The sequence below is a fragment of the Bos taurus genome, chromosome 8, assembly GCF_002263795.3.
Source record: "Bos taurus isolate L1 Dominette 01449 registration number 42190680 breed Hereford chromosome 8, ARS-UCD2.0, whole genome shotgun sequence".
In the NCBI taxonomy this organism is placed as follows: domain Eukaryota; kingdom Metazoa; phylum Chordata; class Mammalia; order Artiodactyla; family Bovidae; genus Bos; species Bos taurus.
Genome location: NC_037335.1, coordinates 86,685,892 through 86,704,479, shown reverse-complemented (window position 1 = coordinate 86,704,479; position 18,588 = coordinate 86,685,892). Strand labels below are relative to the sequence as shown.

The window sequence follows — 18,588 nt, the reverse complement described above, 5'->3', positions numbered from 1 at the left end:
GCTCCCTCCTACCCTGGCCAAGTTCTTTCCCAAAGCCCCACTCAGGAGTGACTCACGCTTTTCTGTGAAAACGCAGTTGGTGCATGAAATAACATCACGACAGTGGGAATCTGACATATGAGTAACAGGCTCTGAGCACCTCCTGGAACTAGCGTCGGCATGTGGCACCCGGGGAGGGCCAGGGTGACGGCAGGCGGTCCCTAGGCCTGCAGACCTGACCAAGCTGGCTGGGCTCTGGCTATTTTTAGCCTCCAGTGGACTTAGTTCCCGCCACCCTTTGGAATAACCTAGCTCTACATGCCATTTTTCTCCTACAAGCCCGAAAAAGCCTGCAAGGAAGGCTGTAGATTTAGTTCGTCAGTACAGCATGGAAGGTCTGACAACCAAGATGAGAAGCCCCTCCCAGCGAGCACAGGGAAGGGCGGGTTCGGGGACCCCATGGCCACCACACAGTGCCTGTTGCTGTTTCTCAGCACAGGGTGGGCTGGGGGTGTGTGTCTCTCTGCATAGAGACCCCCAAGACCCCAAGATCCGCTCATTATTTTTGGCCTCTCTGAACATTTTCCAAAATCATTATCAAAAGGAACTCATGCTTGCTCACATACACTCCCTTTCTCTCCGTCTCTCTCTCTCTCTCTCTCCTCCTCCCTGTCTCTTTCCCCTCTCTCTATATATACACAGAGTCCTTCTTGGGGAAGTCACTACTGAAAAATCCTATGTGCAGTAGTTATGACATAGGATTTTGTAACTCACAGTGAAGTTCAACGGAAACTCAAGCACAAGCCACCTCTTATCTACGCCTTGTTCCAGGAAGCAGCCCTGTCCTTGTTACCACCCTCTCCAGAGCCATCAGCACGTAGGCAGCATTGGACAGCCCAGAACTGCTTCCTGTACCTTTGCACCAGCTCTGGGATGACTCCAGAGTCAATGTTTACCCACCCTAGTGGCTTTCAATGAAGCCAGAGTGTGGGAAGTCACGGGGACAGGGACCTCTCCCAAGCTTGATGGTGGGCAAATGCGACCCTTTAGCAATGAACCTAGAACTACAGGCTCCCCTGCTGAAGTGGGAAGAAAGGGCCATCAGGGTAGGACTGTAGCCTGAATTCACACAGCTCAAGTCCCATCTCCATTAAAACACTTGCCTTCCACTGCTGTCCCCCAAAGCCAAGTGCACCAAGTTATTGTACAATCTGCTCTTCGAAGAGGAGGGGCTTGGGGCTTTGGAGAAGAGTATATAGGCAGAGGGGTGATGGCTGGATTCCTGCTTCACCACCTTTTCCCCTCTCTTATTTTTCTCATGAGCACATGTGGCTGCCCTGTAGGCTAACTAATCTTATATCCTTTCTAAGTGTCTCATCACACATGCAGGCATTGTGTAAGATGTTCAGGCAATAGAAAACCAAGCATTCTCTTCTTTAGAAGTTTTATTTAGGGAATAGGACATGCTATTTACTTATTTCTCTCTTTCTTTTTCTCTCTCTTTTTTAAAGTATAGTTGATTTAGAACTTCCCTGGTGGCTCAGTGGTAAAGAACCCGCCTGCCAATGCAGGAGACATAAGAGCTGCAGGTTCAGTCTCTGGATCAGGAGGATCCCCTGGAGAAGGAAATGGCAACCCACTCCAGTATTCTTGCCTGGAGAATCCCAGGGACGGGGAGCCTGCTGGGCTGCCGTCTATGGGGTCGCACAGAGTCGGACACGACTGAAGTGACTTAGCAGCAGCAGCCAGTATTCTTGCCTGAGAAATCCCATGGACAGAGGAGCCTGGAGGGCTATGGTCCACGGAGCCGCAAAGAGTTGGACACAATTTAGTGACTGAGCACACACGTAGTTGATTTACAGCATGTTAGCTCCAGATGTAAAGTGATTCAGTTACATACATATTTCTATTCTTTTTCAAATTCCTTTCCCTTATAGGTTATTACAAAACATTGAGCACAGTTCCCAGTGCTGTACAGAATATATAGTAGTGTGTATTTGCCAGGATGTGTTATTTAGGAAAAGTCCACTGGTGTTGCCTAGTCATCTTGCAGAAGAAAACTGTAGAATTGCTCCAGACACAATAAAAAACCAGGGCACCTGTGTTTCTGAGTGTGGACATCATCGTATTTTGAGGAGCCCTATCTGAAAGTGACTGGACATTTATCAATCTTAGAAAATGAATAAAATGACAGATAACAAACATAGACTGAGTGATGACTTAATATGAACCAACCTAAGATGAACCAGCACTTTAGTAAACACAGCAGCTCTTACAACACTGGGGAAGCATGGGCATACCTGTGCCAAGCTTGCTTACCCGGTTAGTGGCAACATGGATTTGTAGACCGTTACAATAACCACGTGGTTTCCTGAGTGTTCAACCATAGTGCAAGTGCAGAGGTGAACAAGAAAATGCATTAATAACTGAAGATATAGGCACATGGGCCTGCCCAGTGATATTCCACGTGTATATCTGCTGTCAAAACCAAGTGTGGTGGGGGTCTCCTGCATTGTACCCCCAACTCCAAGAATGGAGTCCTAATGAAGGCTCTCGATTACAGCACCTCGCCCTTGTCCCAGTCCTTCCCAAAATATAGAGGTAAGATCACTCTCCACTTTGGTTGAAAGACTGGGAAGACATGACCTGGGACCACCAGGGACATGTCCTGTTCTGTGCGCAGGGGAGAAGGAGAGCCAAGAAAAGATGCAGACAACACGCCGAGCTGTCCCGGAAGCTGGCTGGTCAGAGAATTCTTTCCCTGCCTAGTTTAGTTCAAGTTAGGTTTGTGTTTCTTGCTACCAAAAGAATTCCTGCATGGCCCTTGGTGACTTATCCTGACCATGCCCCCTCCATCACGTGACCCCTTTCCCTGACAGTGGATAGTGTCTCTTACATAGCTGGCTAATTTAGTTCCTCACTGATAGGGCCACACACTGGAGCACACTAGTAACCCCATCACCCTCTCCCAAGCCCTCAATATGCTATTCGTCTAAAGCAAATGCCTTTAAGCTGAGGTCTAGCACAAGCTGGAATCAAGACTGCTGGGAGAAATATCAATAACATCAGATATGCAGATGACGCTACCCTTATGGCAGAAAGTGAAGAGGAACTACAAAGCCTCTTGATGAAAGTGAAAGAGGAGAGTGAAAAAGTTGGCTTAAAGCTCAACATTCAGAAAACTAAGATCATATATCTGGTCCCATCACTTCATGGGAAATAGATGGGGAAACAGTGGAAACAGTGTGTAAGACTTTATTTTTGGGGGCTCCAAAATCACTGCAGATGGTAACTGCAGCCATGAAATTAAAAGACACTTATTCCTTGGAAGAAAAGTTATGACCAACCTAGATAGCATATTGAAAAGCAGAGACATTATTTTGCCAACAAAGGTCCATCTAGTCAAGGCTATGGTTTTTCCAGTGGTCATGTATGGATGTGAGAGTTGGACTGTGAAGAAAGCTGAGCGCTGAAGAATTGATGCTTTTGGACTGTGGTGTTGGAGAAGACTCTTGAGAGTCCCTTGGACTGCAAGGAGATCCAACCAGTCCATTCTGAAGGAGATCAGCCCTGGGTGTTCTTTGGAAGGAATGATGCTGAAGCTGAAACTCCAGTACTTTGGCCACCTCATGAGAAGAGTAGACTCACTGGAAAAGACTCTGATGCTGGGAGGGATTGAGGGCAGGAGGAGAAGGGGAGGACAGAGGATGAGACGGCTGGATGGCATCACCGACTCGATGGACGTGAGTTTGAGTAAACTCCGGGAGTTGGTGATGGACAGGGAGGCCTGGTGTGCTGCGATTCGTGGGGTTGCGAAAAGTCGGACGCGACTGAGCCACTGAACTGAACTGAACTGAACTGAGAGAGAGCAGAATTCCCCAAGCACAGGGCTTAGGAGGCAAAGCCCACAGATTCCAGCCAATCCAGGTCCCAGACTACTTATTTGACCAGAATCACTTTATCGGTTATTAGATAATGGACCGCCTCCCCTATATTAAATTTATGAAAAGCCAAATACAGTTTTTAGGGATTTATTACCCAGCTCATGAAAACCTCCAGAACCTTCTAACACTCACAAAAGTCAATCAATGAGGGATAAAGACCCCCATGAAGAGCTTCTCTCCAATCATCCTTCTGGGGAAAGCGTATTAGCAAGAACCTGGTGAGGAGATTACTAAGGGGCTTAATCTACTGTCAGGGAATGAGGTCAAACATGGACTTCTGAGACCTACTGGCCCTGTCATGCCCTCCTCCCGATGTGGATTTTGTGGGGACAGTGTGCTTTGTCCCCATTTATAAATGAGTTCCCTTCCTCGCTGCATACAGTGTGCTAAGGTGACTGACTAGCAAGGAGGCCACAGGCCCCTGGGTCTTGGGTGTGACCTAGAGGTATGGGGTTAGAGCTGGGTACAGTTGCTGGCAGGACCTGAGGTGGCCCTTAGCAAACACCTGCGTTTGTGGACGTAGAGAGAGGAATGCTTTAACATACGTCGTAGACACAAAAAGAGAAAATGCCTTTAGGGCAAGTTGTAGATGGACAAGGAGGGAATGCTTTAAGGTGATTTGGGGGCATCATGGGGAATGGATGACCAGTTGGGTCAAGGTTGGCCCTCAGGGGCTGCTGTGATTTTTCTGGCCAGAATAGCAGCCCTCCCTTCAGTTGGAGAGGCCTCCATCCCCAACTTGGGCCTTCCCTGGAGGCTTAGGCAGTAAAGAATCTCCCTGCAATGGAGGAGATCCAGGTTTGATCCCTGGGTTAAGAAGATCCTCTGGAGAAGGAAATGGCAACCCACTCCAGTATTCTCCAGTATTCTTGCCTGGAGAATTCCATGGACAGAGGAGCCTGGCGGGCTACAGCCGATGGGGTCGCAAAGAGTCGGACGCGGCTGAGCAACTAACACTTTCGCTTTCACTTTCTTTCACATCCCCCACTTATAATGTCCACTGCTGTGGCCACAAAGGGGACATGTGATCCACAAGGCCCACCAGAGGCCACTCCTGGGAGATTCTGAGTTAGACCTGAGTGAAGAGAGTCCCCCTTCTTCCCTGGTGGCGAGGCAGGCAGCGTGGAGCTGAGGCCAGCCAGAGGATGAAGCCACATGCCAGGGGACACGTGACAAGAAATGAAGAGCGTCCCTGAAGCCCTGAGAGCCTGGTTCCCCTGTCCTGTCAGAGTTCCATGCTGAGAATCACGAAACTCCTTTGCGCCTAAGCCACTTTAGTTGATTTCCTGACATTCATATCAAAGAGTCCTTATACCCAAGCATGTCACACTGTACTCAATGAGGATTTAAAAATCTTTAACAAGATGCAAAATTTTAATTTACTATTTAATCATATGAAATCAATAACAAGCATCATATTAACTATCTGTCATGTTGGGGGATATGAGAGGCATAGCTTTGTGGCCGCAAAATGTTGAATAATAGCAACTGTATATTCACACTACTATACATAAAATGATCAACAGAACCTACTGTATAGGACAGGGAATGGTGCTAAATACTTTGTAATAACCTAAATGGGAAAAGAACTTAAGAAATAATAGATACAAAAATATGTGTTACTGAATCACTTTGCTGTAGACATGAAACTAACACAACATTGTAAATCAACTATACTCTAATACAAATAATAAAGAAAAAAAAGTAACCATATATTCAGTATTGAGCTCATAAGATGGAGCATTGCAAAACAGATCTGATGTTTTTCATAGCAAATTAGAATACAAAAGGCACAATTAAAATAAAATAGAGGCGTGTTCATGCAGGAACCAAGCTCATGAAACCCCCACTCTGGACAAAATTCCCAAATAGGTTTCTCTGTTTCTCTCAGTAGCTTTAAAGCAGTTGTTAATCACAGACCCATTAAGAAGCCAAAACACATCGGGTTACTTCTGAAGCACGTGATTTTGGAACTCTGTTTGAATCTTCCATAGTGGTGTGATGAGAGTTATGTCACAAAGTTAATCATTCCCAGTATGCTTGTATTCAGGGTAATGAAAACCTTGTGCAAGCAGCCATGAATCAGTGAGCGTCACATTGCATAATGGGTTCTGAAGCACGTGTCGGGGATCCAAGCCCACGTCTGCACAATGCAGGCCAGAGTTTGTGCTTCCTATTGACCTTTCCTGAAGCAGAACTGGAACCATGTGATGCATCCTTCCTGCCAACAGTCACTTATTGCCAATAATTAAGTTGGATGATATGGTGAAATAGATATTTTGGTTCCTTTGGAGTTCTAAAAAGAAGACTCTTTGAAGTGCCTGGTTTCTGGCAGAGAGCTGTGGCTGGCTGGGATGTGTTACACTTGGTCATTACAAAAACTATCCATTAAAATGAAAATCAAATATTTTGCTCAAATAGTTCCTGGCATTTGTGTTGGAAACAATAGACATAGCCCCACTGTAAGATTATTTTATACATAAGAAAAGTAAAAGCTCAAAGATGCCAGGAGCCAAAGACGTACGTGTAATACATCAAATCTCAATCCATCATGTTTGATATTCTTGAGCAATACTGTTAGCGAGAAACTATTACTTAATCTTGCCAGTATTATCCAAAGAGAACACTTGCGAAATAGGACAAACATGCTGTAATTACTACATGAATAGAGAGTCTGTGTAGCATAAACTGTTTCTGTAACATCAACACAGACTCTAGTGTAGCACACCAGCAATTAGCCATGTTAACAATGGCCAATATGTTTGAGGAGCTGTGAGAATTAACAGTGCCAGTGGAGGAGTGAGGACTCTGAAAAACTACCTGTTGTTCTCAATGACACTGTAACTAAAAAATTCTTCTGAAACTTAACCCAGGGACAATTATACATTCTAGGTACCAACTGGAATATAGCTGGTTTCCCAGCAGATATTAGAAATAATCAAATCAGTACGTGTTATTTTCATTATACTTTTTCTTGTAAGAAAAGAACTCTTGGATTCCATCATTAACAAACTCTTACTGTATTTGAAATCTTGCCCAAGATCTAACAAGTTCCAATTAATAAGCTGCTTTGTCATTATATTCTTCATGTTCAACAATGGAACGTGAATTTAACCACATAGAAGAAAAGCTTGTATTTCTCCTAAAACATAAAACACTTATAAATGCTGGAATTGCAATAATTAACTCTTGACTTTGATTATTTGAACTCTGCATTTATGGATTGACTTGCTTTAATCTGCAGCTATCAGTTTGGCCACTGGTGGTTGAATGAATACAAATTCTCAGCAGACCAAGCCAACTCATGACAAGGAGGGAGCAGTCTTAGCTGAAGCAGAAAATATCTGTTTCCTGAGTCCATCTTCAGAGCATACAATTAAAAGACAACACAGCAGTAAACCCTATCCTTTACTGACTGCAAAAAAACTTTACATTTTGGCTGCAAATATTTGGGGCTGAAATGATAACAATAGTAAATATTATATTGGTGGTAATTATTAATATATCATTAATACCAATATTAATAATGATTAATATATTGTTAGTGTTATTCAACAAACATCAATTTATTCAATAGACATAAATTCTGATGTACCAGAGGTCAGACAGCTACTCTGAATATCTTGTTTATCAATAATATTGCTTGATACACACAGTTGCATTAGAATCAGCTAGATGAGTGACATCAGTGGGAATGGTATAATGAGAATCTCCAAAAATCTCCTCCTCTATGGGAGCAATAATTGTTAAAATCAAAGTTTACAGAACTTTGGAATTCAACCACAGGCTTGCAACAATCCAAAGAACATTTAATCATGAAAGATGACTGAATCTCAATGGGAACATTAAGCTCTGTGACTTTTTAAAGATTTATTTATCTTATTTTTTGGCTGTGGTGGGTCTTCACTGATGCACACGGGCTTTCTCTAGTTGTGGTGACTGTCGTATATCCAGCCTCCTTTCTAAATCCCTTGTATATCTTGAAAGCCAACAACCTCAAAATCAGCACAGCCGTGACCTGACTACCGCCATGTCTATAGCCTTCCCACAGCCCTCCTCCTAGAAATCTGTATTATCTGACCTGTCTGGCAGCTCCTTGGAAAATCAGTTAGTGGGAAAACCCCACTCATATCAAAAGGCTTGCTTTTATCTGACCTGACTCAGAGCTCCCTCACTGTGAACAGATTTTTCAGCAGAGTACTTGTGGAAAACAACCAGTGACAACTGTTTAGCATCCAAATTGTCTGAGGCAGTGATTACAGTTGACACAAACAAGAAACTGACCAAAACACTGAAAATGAGAAAAGGGAGAATGAGATGTAACAAGGGACTAGGTAAAGCTCTGACACATTCCTAGTAATGTAGAAAGCAATGGGCACATGCAGGGCTGTATGCACAATCAGGAATGACTTGAGGAGGCCCTCTTACCTCTGGTTGACCTTGAGGCTCTGCACAAATAGGAAGTGAAGACCAAACCAAAGTTGCCAATTGCCTGACCAAGCATTCTTGACATGCACCAACATGCTAGTATTCTTGCCTGGGAAATCCCTGGACAGAGGAGCCTGGTAGGGTACAGTCCATGGGGTCGCAAAAGAGTCAGATATGACTTAGCAACTAAACAAGAAGAGGATAATTCAAATCCATGCAAAAAATTAGGTGTACTGACAAAACTAATTATTATACACCTATTAAAAACAGTAGAAATTATTTTTCAGTTTGTAACTTTATCCCTCCCACCAGAATTCAGACAACTGCATAAATTAATCTTTATAAAGCTATTCTTACAGATTTATAATGCATAAAGATTTAATTTATATGGTTATAGTAGTACAGAGAAAGGGAAGGGTACAAAGCTACATTAGAGCAGATGTTTTATGTACTATTGGAATTAGGTTGGTATTAATCCAAGATAGATTTGTAAGTTAAGGTTGTAATTTCCCAAAAAACTATTATGAAAACAAGTCCAAAGTTACAAACAGTAAATGAAATTACCAGGGAATTAAAATGGTACATTCGTAAGTATCTGTTGAACACAAAGAAAGCAGTAAAGCAATAAGAGAGGAACAAAAAGATGTGACATGTAGTAAACAAATGGCAAAATGGCAGATGTGAATATCACCTTATCAATAATCACATTAATTGTAAATGGTTAACCACTCCATCAAAAGGAAGAAGGAGCAGAATGAATTAAAACAACATAATCCAACTTTGCGCTGTCTACACGAGACAGGCTTTAGATTCAAAGACATTAGTAGGTTGAAAGCAAAAGGATTGGAAAACTATACCATGTAAAGAGCAATCAAAAGAAAGCTGGAGTATCTATACTAATATTAGATAAAACAAACTTTAAGATAAAAACTCTGGGAGATAGTGAAGGACAGGGAAGCCTCGCATGCTGCATCCATGGGGTTGCAGAGAGTTGGACATGACTGAGCAACTGAACAAAGATAAAAACAGTTGGTATAGATAAAATAAAGGAGAACATTTTATAATAATAAAATTGTTAATCTACCAAGAAGACATAATAATTATAAATATATATGCATAACAGCAAAGTTGAAAATTAATGAAGAAAAACTGACATAACTGAAGGGAGAAATACACAATTCAACAATAGTAATTGCAGACATCAATACCTCCCTTTCTATAATGGACAGACCAACTGGACAGATGATCAAGTAGGAAATAAAAGAACAAAGCAAGACTACAAACTAATGAGATTTAATAAAACACTTCATCCACCAACGGCAGAATACACATTCTTCTCATATACACATGAAATCTTTTCCAGGATAGATTATATGTTAGGCCATAAAACAAGTCTCATTAAAACGCCAAGAACTAAAGTTATACAATGATGTGACTGAAGTGGATTCACCAAACAATATGGAATTAAATTTAAAATCAATATTATAAGGAATCTGAGATATTCACAAGGCTGTTAAAATTTAGGAACACAATCCTAAAACCCCCAAAGGGTCAAAAGACAAATAACACAGGGCAAATCATAAAATACACTGAGATGAATGAAAACAAAATTGCATGTCAGGGTCCCAGTACCGTCTCCAGATTCAGTAATTCACTGGAAGGAGTCACAGGATTCAGCAAATATTAACAGCTCTGGCATAGTACATAATCAAAAGGATACAAGCAACAGCAGCAAATGAAACAAGGCAGGGGCGAAGATCAGGGAAGATGGCCACATGCTTCTGAGGGTGTTCTCCAAGTGGAGTCACACAGGATACGTTCAACTCCTCTAGTAATAAATTATAACAATATGTGAAGTGTGTCCAACACCTCATTAGAGACTCAGAGACCAGGGTTTTTGCTGGGGAGTAATCATGTAGGCATACCCCAACTGGCAAATATCCAAACTCTGTAATCAAAAAAGGAAATCAGGTGTTTAGCATAAACCATATTGTTTGTACAAACAGTTTAGATATAACTTATCAGTTCTGCAAATGGTGGGAATTGTACATCATCTAAGTTCCCAAATGCAGACCAAGGGTCAACCTTGAATCAGTACTTCCCAAGAATAGCAGTTCAGACCTGTTATACTAACTTTTCCACAAACATATCACAATTTATGGGATATAACCAAAGCATTCTTAGAGATACCTGCATAGTTGTAAATGCCTACGTTAAAAAGATCTCAAATCAAATAACCTAACATTCTATCATAAAGAATTAGAAAAATATGAGCAAACTAGACCCAAACCAAGTAGAAGAAAGGATATAATAAATATTAGGGTCAAAACAAATGAAATAGAGAACAAGAAAACAATGAAGAAAAATCAACAAAATAAAAATTTGCCTCTTTAAAAGGCAACAAAATTGACAAACCTAGACAGACTGACCATGAAAAAAAAAAGAGGACTAAGTACTAAAATCAGTAATGAAAAAGGGGGATGTAAAGGAATACTATAAACAACTGTGTGTGAACAAATTAGATAACCTAAGTGAAACAGAAAAAATCCAAAAAGACACAAACTATTGAAAGGACAACATATTTCCCAACAAATACTTGTACACCCGTGCTCACAGCAGCATTATTCATAACAACCAAAAAGTGGAAACAACTATAAAAAATTCGTCATCAGCTGATGAATGGATAAACAAAATGTGGTATATACATACAGTAGAATATTTCCAGCCATAAAAAGAAGTTAAGTACTGATACATGTTACACCATGAATATATCTTGAAAACATTATGTTGAGTGGAAAAAAAATCAGACATAAAAGACTATATATTGTATAATTCTATTTATATGAAGTATTTAAAGTAGGCAAATCCAGAGACAGAAAGTAGATTAGTGATTACTAGGGGCTGCGGGGAAGGGCAATCAGGACTGACTGATAACGCGTACAGGGCTTCTTTTCAGGGTGATGAAAATATCTAGAATTAGACAGTGGTCATGGTTATACAACTGTGAACATACTAAAATCACAGACTTGTACACTTGAATGGGTGACCTTTATGGTGTGTGAATTACAGTTCAAAGGGAAGTTTACCAAGGTGACTTTTATCTCAATATCAATTTTAGGGCTCCAAACACAGAATCAACTCAGAAGATATGGAGTAGAGTCTCAAAAACACATCTTGGTGATGCCTTTTTCAGGTTCCAGCAGCTTTGGAAATCCCTGTCCTCAGGTCGAATGAATAGACAAGATAAAGTCTTGTTTTCCTCATAGATGTGGCCTCCATTCTGAGTCTGCTGAAGACCTCAGTCAGGTAGGCCTGGTCCAGCCAGGACTGGGCTGGCTCCTTTCCCTGGTCCCTTTAACCACAATACTCCTCACATTCACTTTCCAAGACAAGCTTATGCTTGGGGGGAACTTAAAAATGCCAGGTCTGTCTAGTTTTTCAGGAAATTTGACATATATTTTCAGATCTACACAAGCAAACATTTTTTAACACCCATAGCAAATGAGAGATGACATACTCTACCTGAACTCAGGAGTACCAGCATCGTGGATGGGCTGGGATACACACCGTTAGTCTTTTTAGAAGAGTGGTTGGACAGTCACAAGTCACATACACATTCCCACAAAGACCATAGCAAAAACAGTACCTTTCATATTAGATGTTATATTAGATGAACACCTTTGTGTCCTGTAAGCATCTGAGTCACTGATAGGTAATATGCATAATTATACCAATCAAACCATTCCAATAATTACATTTCTTTCCACCAAGTCAGATGTGGGATGTCATTTCCTGTCTTTTATGGCACAAAACACATTTCTTGTATTTTTGAAATGCTCAAAATAAGGCCACTCATGAGCAAGTTCTAGGCTTCATAAAAAGTTTGTTTCAGAACTGTTAATAGACAACTCAAAAGAAATGTTACTCAATGTAGGAGAGGCGGTGAGGAGTTTGAACTTTTCTCAGTTGCCAAACTGCTCTTCACTTTCTGTAAACTGCACAAAGGATTCATTCAGAAAGGTTTAGAGGCTGAAAGTGAAAGTGACTCAGACTACTTTCAAAAAGGTCAAGAAGTGCATTTGCCCATCCCAGCGCCTCTGAAACCTCGGCCTGCGAACAGCACGACTAAAAGAACACAGTTCCTTCATGAGCTGTCACTCAATGCCATGGTGATTTTCACTCTTTCTCTTAGAATTCAGGCCCTGCTCTGTGAAATGGGTTCATAAGAGACTGAGTTTGCAGAACATTTGACAGTCTTTGAAAAGCCAATAGGACTGAACCTTGGCCGTGGGATGTGGGGAGTAGGCAGGGCAGGCACCCACCGTGCTCCCACGGCTCAGTGGCCACAGGGACCGAATCTCCTGGAGCCTCCTCCGGGCAGGGCGCCCACCAGGCAGCCACGTGAGAACCAACAGGGTGATGAGAAAATGGATAATCCTCCCTCCCCGGCCCTTGAAACTGGTACTATCAGCATGGCATTCAGGCCCAAGGATGAAAGCAAAACTGGTAGGGGCTCAGTCATGACTGACATTTTGCAACCCCGTAGACTGTGGCCCGCCAGGCTCCTCTGTCCATGGAATTCTCAAGGCAAGAGTACTGGAATGGGTTGCCATTTCCTTCTCCAGGGGATCTTCCCAACCCAGGCATCGAACTCGGCTCTCCTGCATTGCAGGTAGATTCTTTACTGTCTGAGCCACCAGGGAAGCCTAAGGATACTTTTCCTCAAAATATTAAAAGAACTACTGCTAAGTTATGGATTATCCCAAGGGCCAAAGTAGTTATTAAATACAGACCCACTTAGGCAGGTCACTGCTCTCGGTGCTTCTTTATGACCCAACTCGCTAGTGAGCTGTCCTTGCAGCCGCATATTTCCCATCTCTTCAGCCTGTGTTGGGATTGAAGGGGAGCCGTTGGATGACTTCTGGGACAGAGCTGAGTTGGAGCAGCTATCCTCTGCCCCAACCCCTTGCCCACTTTCTTCTTCAACCTCAGTGGCAGGGAGCTGCTTCTGGGCCTGGGAGTATGGAAGCAGCTTCCCCTATTGACCATAGCTTGTGTGTGGATAAACACGAACAGAGCAGAAGAGGAGTGTTGGGGATGAGGACCTGTGTGGCTTCCTCTGGCTCCTTGCAGCCTCGAAGTTTCCAGTTTCACACTGTAGTTAAAAAAACAAGAACAGCCACCAGGTTTCCCCAACCTCTTGTTTCCTGGGTGAACATTCAGGTTCCTGAACATGACCCTGAACTGGGTGTGGTTGTGAGACCCGCCTACCTGTTCCAACAGGTCTCTTGAAACGTGGAAAAAATCAAACATCACCACCACTTCTGTAGAAGATGACCTTACTGATTCCACAGCCCTTTTGCACGGACACACCCGATCTGTCTTTGCAGGGATCACAAACGACTATGGGATTCCTTTATAGGTGAAGAAACAGGCTCAGAGGGAGGAGATGCTTTTACCAAATGGCCTCATCACTGGTTTCAGAAGAGTTGAAAACTTGGGTGAAGAACGCCTGTGTGCTTTCCAGAAAAGCACAAAGTGAATCTACAAGCAACTGGAACTGTGACATTAAGAAGTGAATACAAGACTTCGGGTGGGCCTGACCAGTGCAGAATAGAGCAAGAGGCTCATCATTCTTCCCCAGAAGCAGCACGGGGGGCTCTTGACCCACATGCGCTTCTAATGGGTATTCTTATCAAACACGAGTCCTCAGACTCACTGTTCACAGCTGCCAAGACTGGCTCCATATCCTCCAGGTGTCATGATGAGCGTTGGGGGCTCTGAATTCAGAATGCCCACCACAGACATAGCTCTGGCTTCAGTTTCTTATACGATAAAATGACAAACCCATTTCCTAAGGTTTTTAAGTATTGGATGTGACCAGGTAGCCAAAGGGCTTAGTTTAGAGACACTGAGCAGGCATCGCTGTAACCGTCACACTGTCTCGTCTTCTGACCCCTCAATACGCACATCTAGTGTCTCGAGTCTCAAGAAAACTAGAACCACTTTGGGCAAAGGTTGACACACATCTATTGGCAGTCTTCGGTTATGCTGTTCAGCTGTTTTCAGGCTTAACAGTATGACAAGTCAACAGTCTCAGGTTCAGTCTTGGACTCCACCACCCGTCATCAAACTGTGTTCGTTTCCTGCTCTGGATCCCAGGAATAACCAGCACCTCTCCTTTTCCGGATGCTATGAAAAGTAAACAACTGCGGATAGACACACCTGGAGGCATTTAGGGCTTCATAAGCTGTAGTCATTATTATCGTAACAATACCCAGCTCTAATTCTCTTGTCGCCTGCACATAATATCCTCAATGATATTGTCAAACTGTTCCCTTGAATCCAAACATGCAATACTGTGTTTTCTATACTTCAAAATGGGATTGACACCCTGGTGGCCATGAGCTCACTTTGCTGGTTCCAGGGAATTGTCAGCTCACTGTAGAAGGGTCACCTTCCTACTTTGAAGCTGGTGCTGCATGGATGAATGTCACAAAGGCTGGCCCTGACCACTTGAGAGGCGTGTGTCTTCAAGGGTCCTTGGGGTCTTTTATTCTCACCAGGTACCCAGCTCTCTTGTATTACCCTGGGGTTTGGTTTGAAAAACAAACACTGTGAACCAAACTGTTTTATGATTAGGAGCCAGCCCTCTGAAGGGTAGCTGAGTTTTGGGATGTTCCCCAAAAGACATCTCAAACAGTGAGTTTTCAGGGCTTGAGATCCACAAATATTTTGAGCAGTTTTTCATCCTCCTACCTGCCAAACATCCCCAACCACATCTCACAATCCGTAGCTTGTTTCGTCAACACAGAAGAATGGCTCTTCATTTTATCAAAATATTATCAAGTAACTTTGAAATGCTGTTATTTTTTCTTTTGTGATGCATGTACACGTCTTGTTTAAATGAGAAAATTTCTATTGTCTTCTGATAAAATCCAATAAATGTCGACATACACATTAGTTAATATTTAACTAGGTGAGTAGGCAAACAACAGAAGGATTAAACATTTAAAATGTTTGCCTACCTGTCAGGATTTTTGGACCCCAAATCAAAACAAATGTAGGGCCTCCCCTAACTAGAAGATGGAGTGGAGATCAAGTGAGGAATTGGACCAGCGGGTAGCCAGCTATGAGTCCATTTGAAAAACAAGCATTTTCTGTAATTACACTATCCACAAAATGACACCCAATTACTCTAGTCCGTATCCAGAGTGCTATTCTATGTACTGTCAGAAAAAGTATGACAAGCCAAGTTTTTTGACAGCCAGAAAAGGAGGGAAAAAGCACAGGAAAGCCAGGTGTTTTTTACTGAAAACAACACAAACTTGAAATGACCCTTTAAATTACAGAAAACAAGTCACAGGAAACCCAAGTCTTCTCTCGGCCGTGATTACAAGTCCTCTCTTGACTCAGAACCTCTGTTAACTTGGATACCTCTTTTCCTTCCAGAGATAAGTTATACATTAACCAGCACTACATTACCTCAATACTAGTAGGTCTCCTGTTCTGAGATAACACGAAATGTTTTTGCCCTGAATTGTAAATGTGCCTGGTTAATCACCCTCCCTCCCTCTCAACCGCCTTTAGCTTCATCTGAATGTGTGGCTACATCCACTGCGTTTCCGGCTTGCTGCGTCGATTTGACGTGGTTTCAGTTTAAGGACTTGAAAACACTCAAGTTCTGGAGGAAAACAAAAGAAGTTGGGGCTCACCTGTCAGAGCAGGTGCTCCCTCTGGAAAAAGCAGCTCTCCCACCTCCCGCAACCACCGGCCATTGGACCTCAACCTGGGTGGAGTGTTAGGACCACGCCCCAGCAAGACTGCTTTGCTAAAGAGAAAACCAAGAGAAATGCAAATATCTGTAGAGACAGCTGAGCAGACACGTGGAAGTTACTACAGGAGGATGTCTTTGCTTTCAGACATACTCCAGTGACTTAATCAGAACTTGTTAGATTAAATGGTGTTCAGTCAGCAGCAGACTACAAATCCAAGACAGGAGAGACAAGTCACTCAGCACACTCAATTTCCCCGCAAACATAATTATTTCCTATTCAGAAAGGAAGTGGCCTTTGAAAATGTCATGGATAGAGAAAAATAGTCCTGAAACCTTTCAGTTTAGTTCAGTTGCTCAGTTGTGTCTGACTCTTTGCGACCCCATGGACTGCAGCATGCCAGGCCTCCCTGTCCATCACCAACTCCCAGAGTTTACTCAAACTCATGACCATGGAGTCGGTGATGCCTTTAAAGGACCATGAAAACAAGGACCAGCACTTTATTTGCAAATTATCCTGTAGGAAATGAATTAGGTACAACTTTGTCAGCAAAGTGTACACACCAGCAGATACATCGCCAAAGCCGAACATGAATTTTAATAAGCTCCTTTCATACAACACTGATCAGCTGAGCAAACGTCATAGCCTGCATAGTGTCAGTGGCAAAGGTGACAGGGCACAGGGCTGGCCATAGCACAAGGGTGTGAACAGTGTGAACAAGAGTGTGACCATCAGCCGAGGGTAAGTTCATGCTTCTCTCTCTCAAGGATTTTAGAATCGAGACTGAGAGTTCAATTTCTCAAATTAAAAACTAAGTTTCGATGATTTCAAAAATTCCAAGTCTATGCTTTCCAAGAACAAAGAAGCTGTGGAAATGCATGAAACAGGCAGTCACCCACGTGCTGAACTTGACTTCACTGCAGTGTTTGGGGACAGTGCGGCACCCCAGAGCTGGCAGATAACAGGAGCAGGTGGGTCCCAGAAAAGGGAGGCTTTGCTGGTGCTGCTGGACTCAGCCCTGGATGCAGCCCCAGAAAGCAGTGAGGTTTGATAAAATGAATACAAAATAAAGCTAGCTCAGATTCATTCAGGGAGCATACTGTTCGTCTCCCTTTTGCTGAATTACATAGCTAATTCCCACACACTTCCTATCTGCCTCCCAGGCAAGGCCAAATAAACTCACATGACCCTGGAGCCCCTCCATCTCTAGGTGCTTACCTGGACAGGGTTAGAAAGGTATGATGGTTGTTAGGTGGGGGAGAAAGGGTTACCGTGTTCACCTTCCTTCTTTACTGAAATCAGGTGCAAATAGCTAGGGAGAGGAAGAGAAGAGCAAACTCCACTTCACCCTTAATCCAGGACCAAGGCACTTCAATGGGCCGACCTTAGTACACCATTTTACTTCTGGGTTAGGGCAGGGAACCAGGCCACTGGCTAGGAGGGCTTCAAGGTTGTACCAGGCCTCCAGTTGGCTGCACGAGGCCTTTGGCCCCAGTCTCTGACTGGATTAATTCTCCACCATCCACACTGTATTCTAAGACTGACTACATAAAGAGGTCACCTGATAGAATCAGCAATAGATAGGTGGATTCTTCTAAAATCCAACATGCAATGACTTATTCAATACAAAACGAATGGGCTAAGAGAAAAATTTCCAAGTTTTCTTTTCACTAATTTTATTCATATTTGGTAATTTTCACTCAGAATCCTATCAACTCCTTTTTCAGTATGAGATGTAAGTCTGTAGGTGCATGTATATACAATCCCTTAGAAACTTTATTTGGTATAACTTCGCATTTTTGGTGTATAGAAATAAAATTTATTTTCATACTATAGCACAGGAGACATACAATCAATATTTTTTCCTAGAGAGTATAATATATAAATTATTCACATTAAAAAAATTAAGAACAGAAAGCCTCATATGCAGGAGGTATTTAAAAATGTATACCTAATTTTGAATTGGTGTTTTTGACAGTATACACAACTAGCTTACAAATCTGAATGAGTATGATGATACATATTTGAACAAAGTACGCATATGGGCCCACTCCAGATACTTAATTCAGTACACAGATAACTCGTTCTTCACTTTGGTCACTGCAATTCCAGGTGCTGAGGCATATGTGGATCTGAAAGGTACTTCCAGGAGTATTATTTATTACATTGGCATTTTAAAGATTTCTGTTTCTTCTATTCTCCTTTATAGCGAGGGGTCCTTTTCTCTTTAAAAGCAAGAAGACCTTCAAGTCTGTCTTTTGTTGGAATGGTCTAAGAGAAGCAAAACAGTACGTTATCTGTGCCCAAAATGAAAAACAGCTATAAAAGTTTAATGAGCTTTATCTAAGGAAACTAATTAAAAGACAATCTAAAATTGTGAAATCATCTGAACAATTTAAATTACATGAGCAGATTTATCATTCTAACTCCAATATGCTTTTTTCTTCCATTTTACTAAACAT

The 18,588-nt window shown here is 42.4% G+C and overlaps 1 protein-coding gene across 2 annotated transcripts in view; it reads right to left on the bottom strand.

Moving 5' to 3' along the window:
* Positions 1–17,785: 17,785 nt before the first annotated feature.
* The window catches only part of AUH (AU RNA binding methylglutaconyl-CoA hydratase), a 182,716-nt gene continuing 181,913 nt past the window's right edge, over positions 17,786–18,588 (bottom strand). For both annotated transcript variants that reach the window (NR_198874.1, NM_001434933.1), the window contains one exon: positions 17,786–18,397. Coding sequence is in view for 1 of the 2 variants with exons in the window: in NM_001434933.1 (NP_001421862.1) it covers positions 18,320–18,397 (78 nt within the window). In the remaining variant the exon portion in view is untranslated. The remainder of the gene's footprint in view (positions 18,398–18,588) is intronic.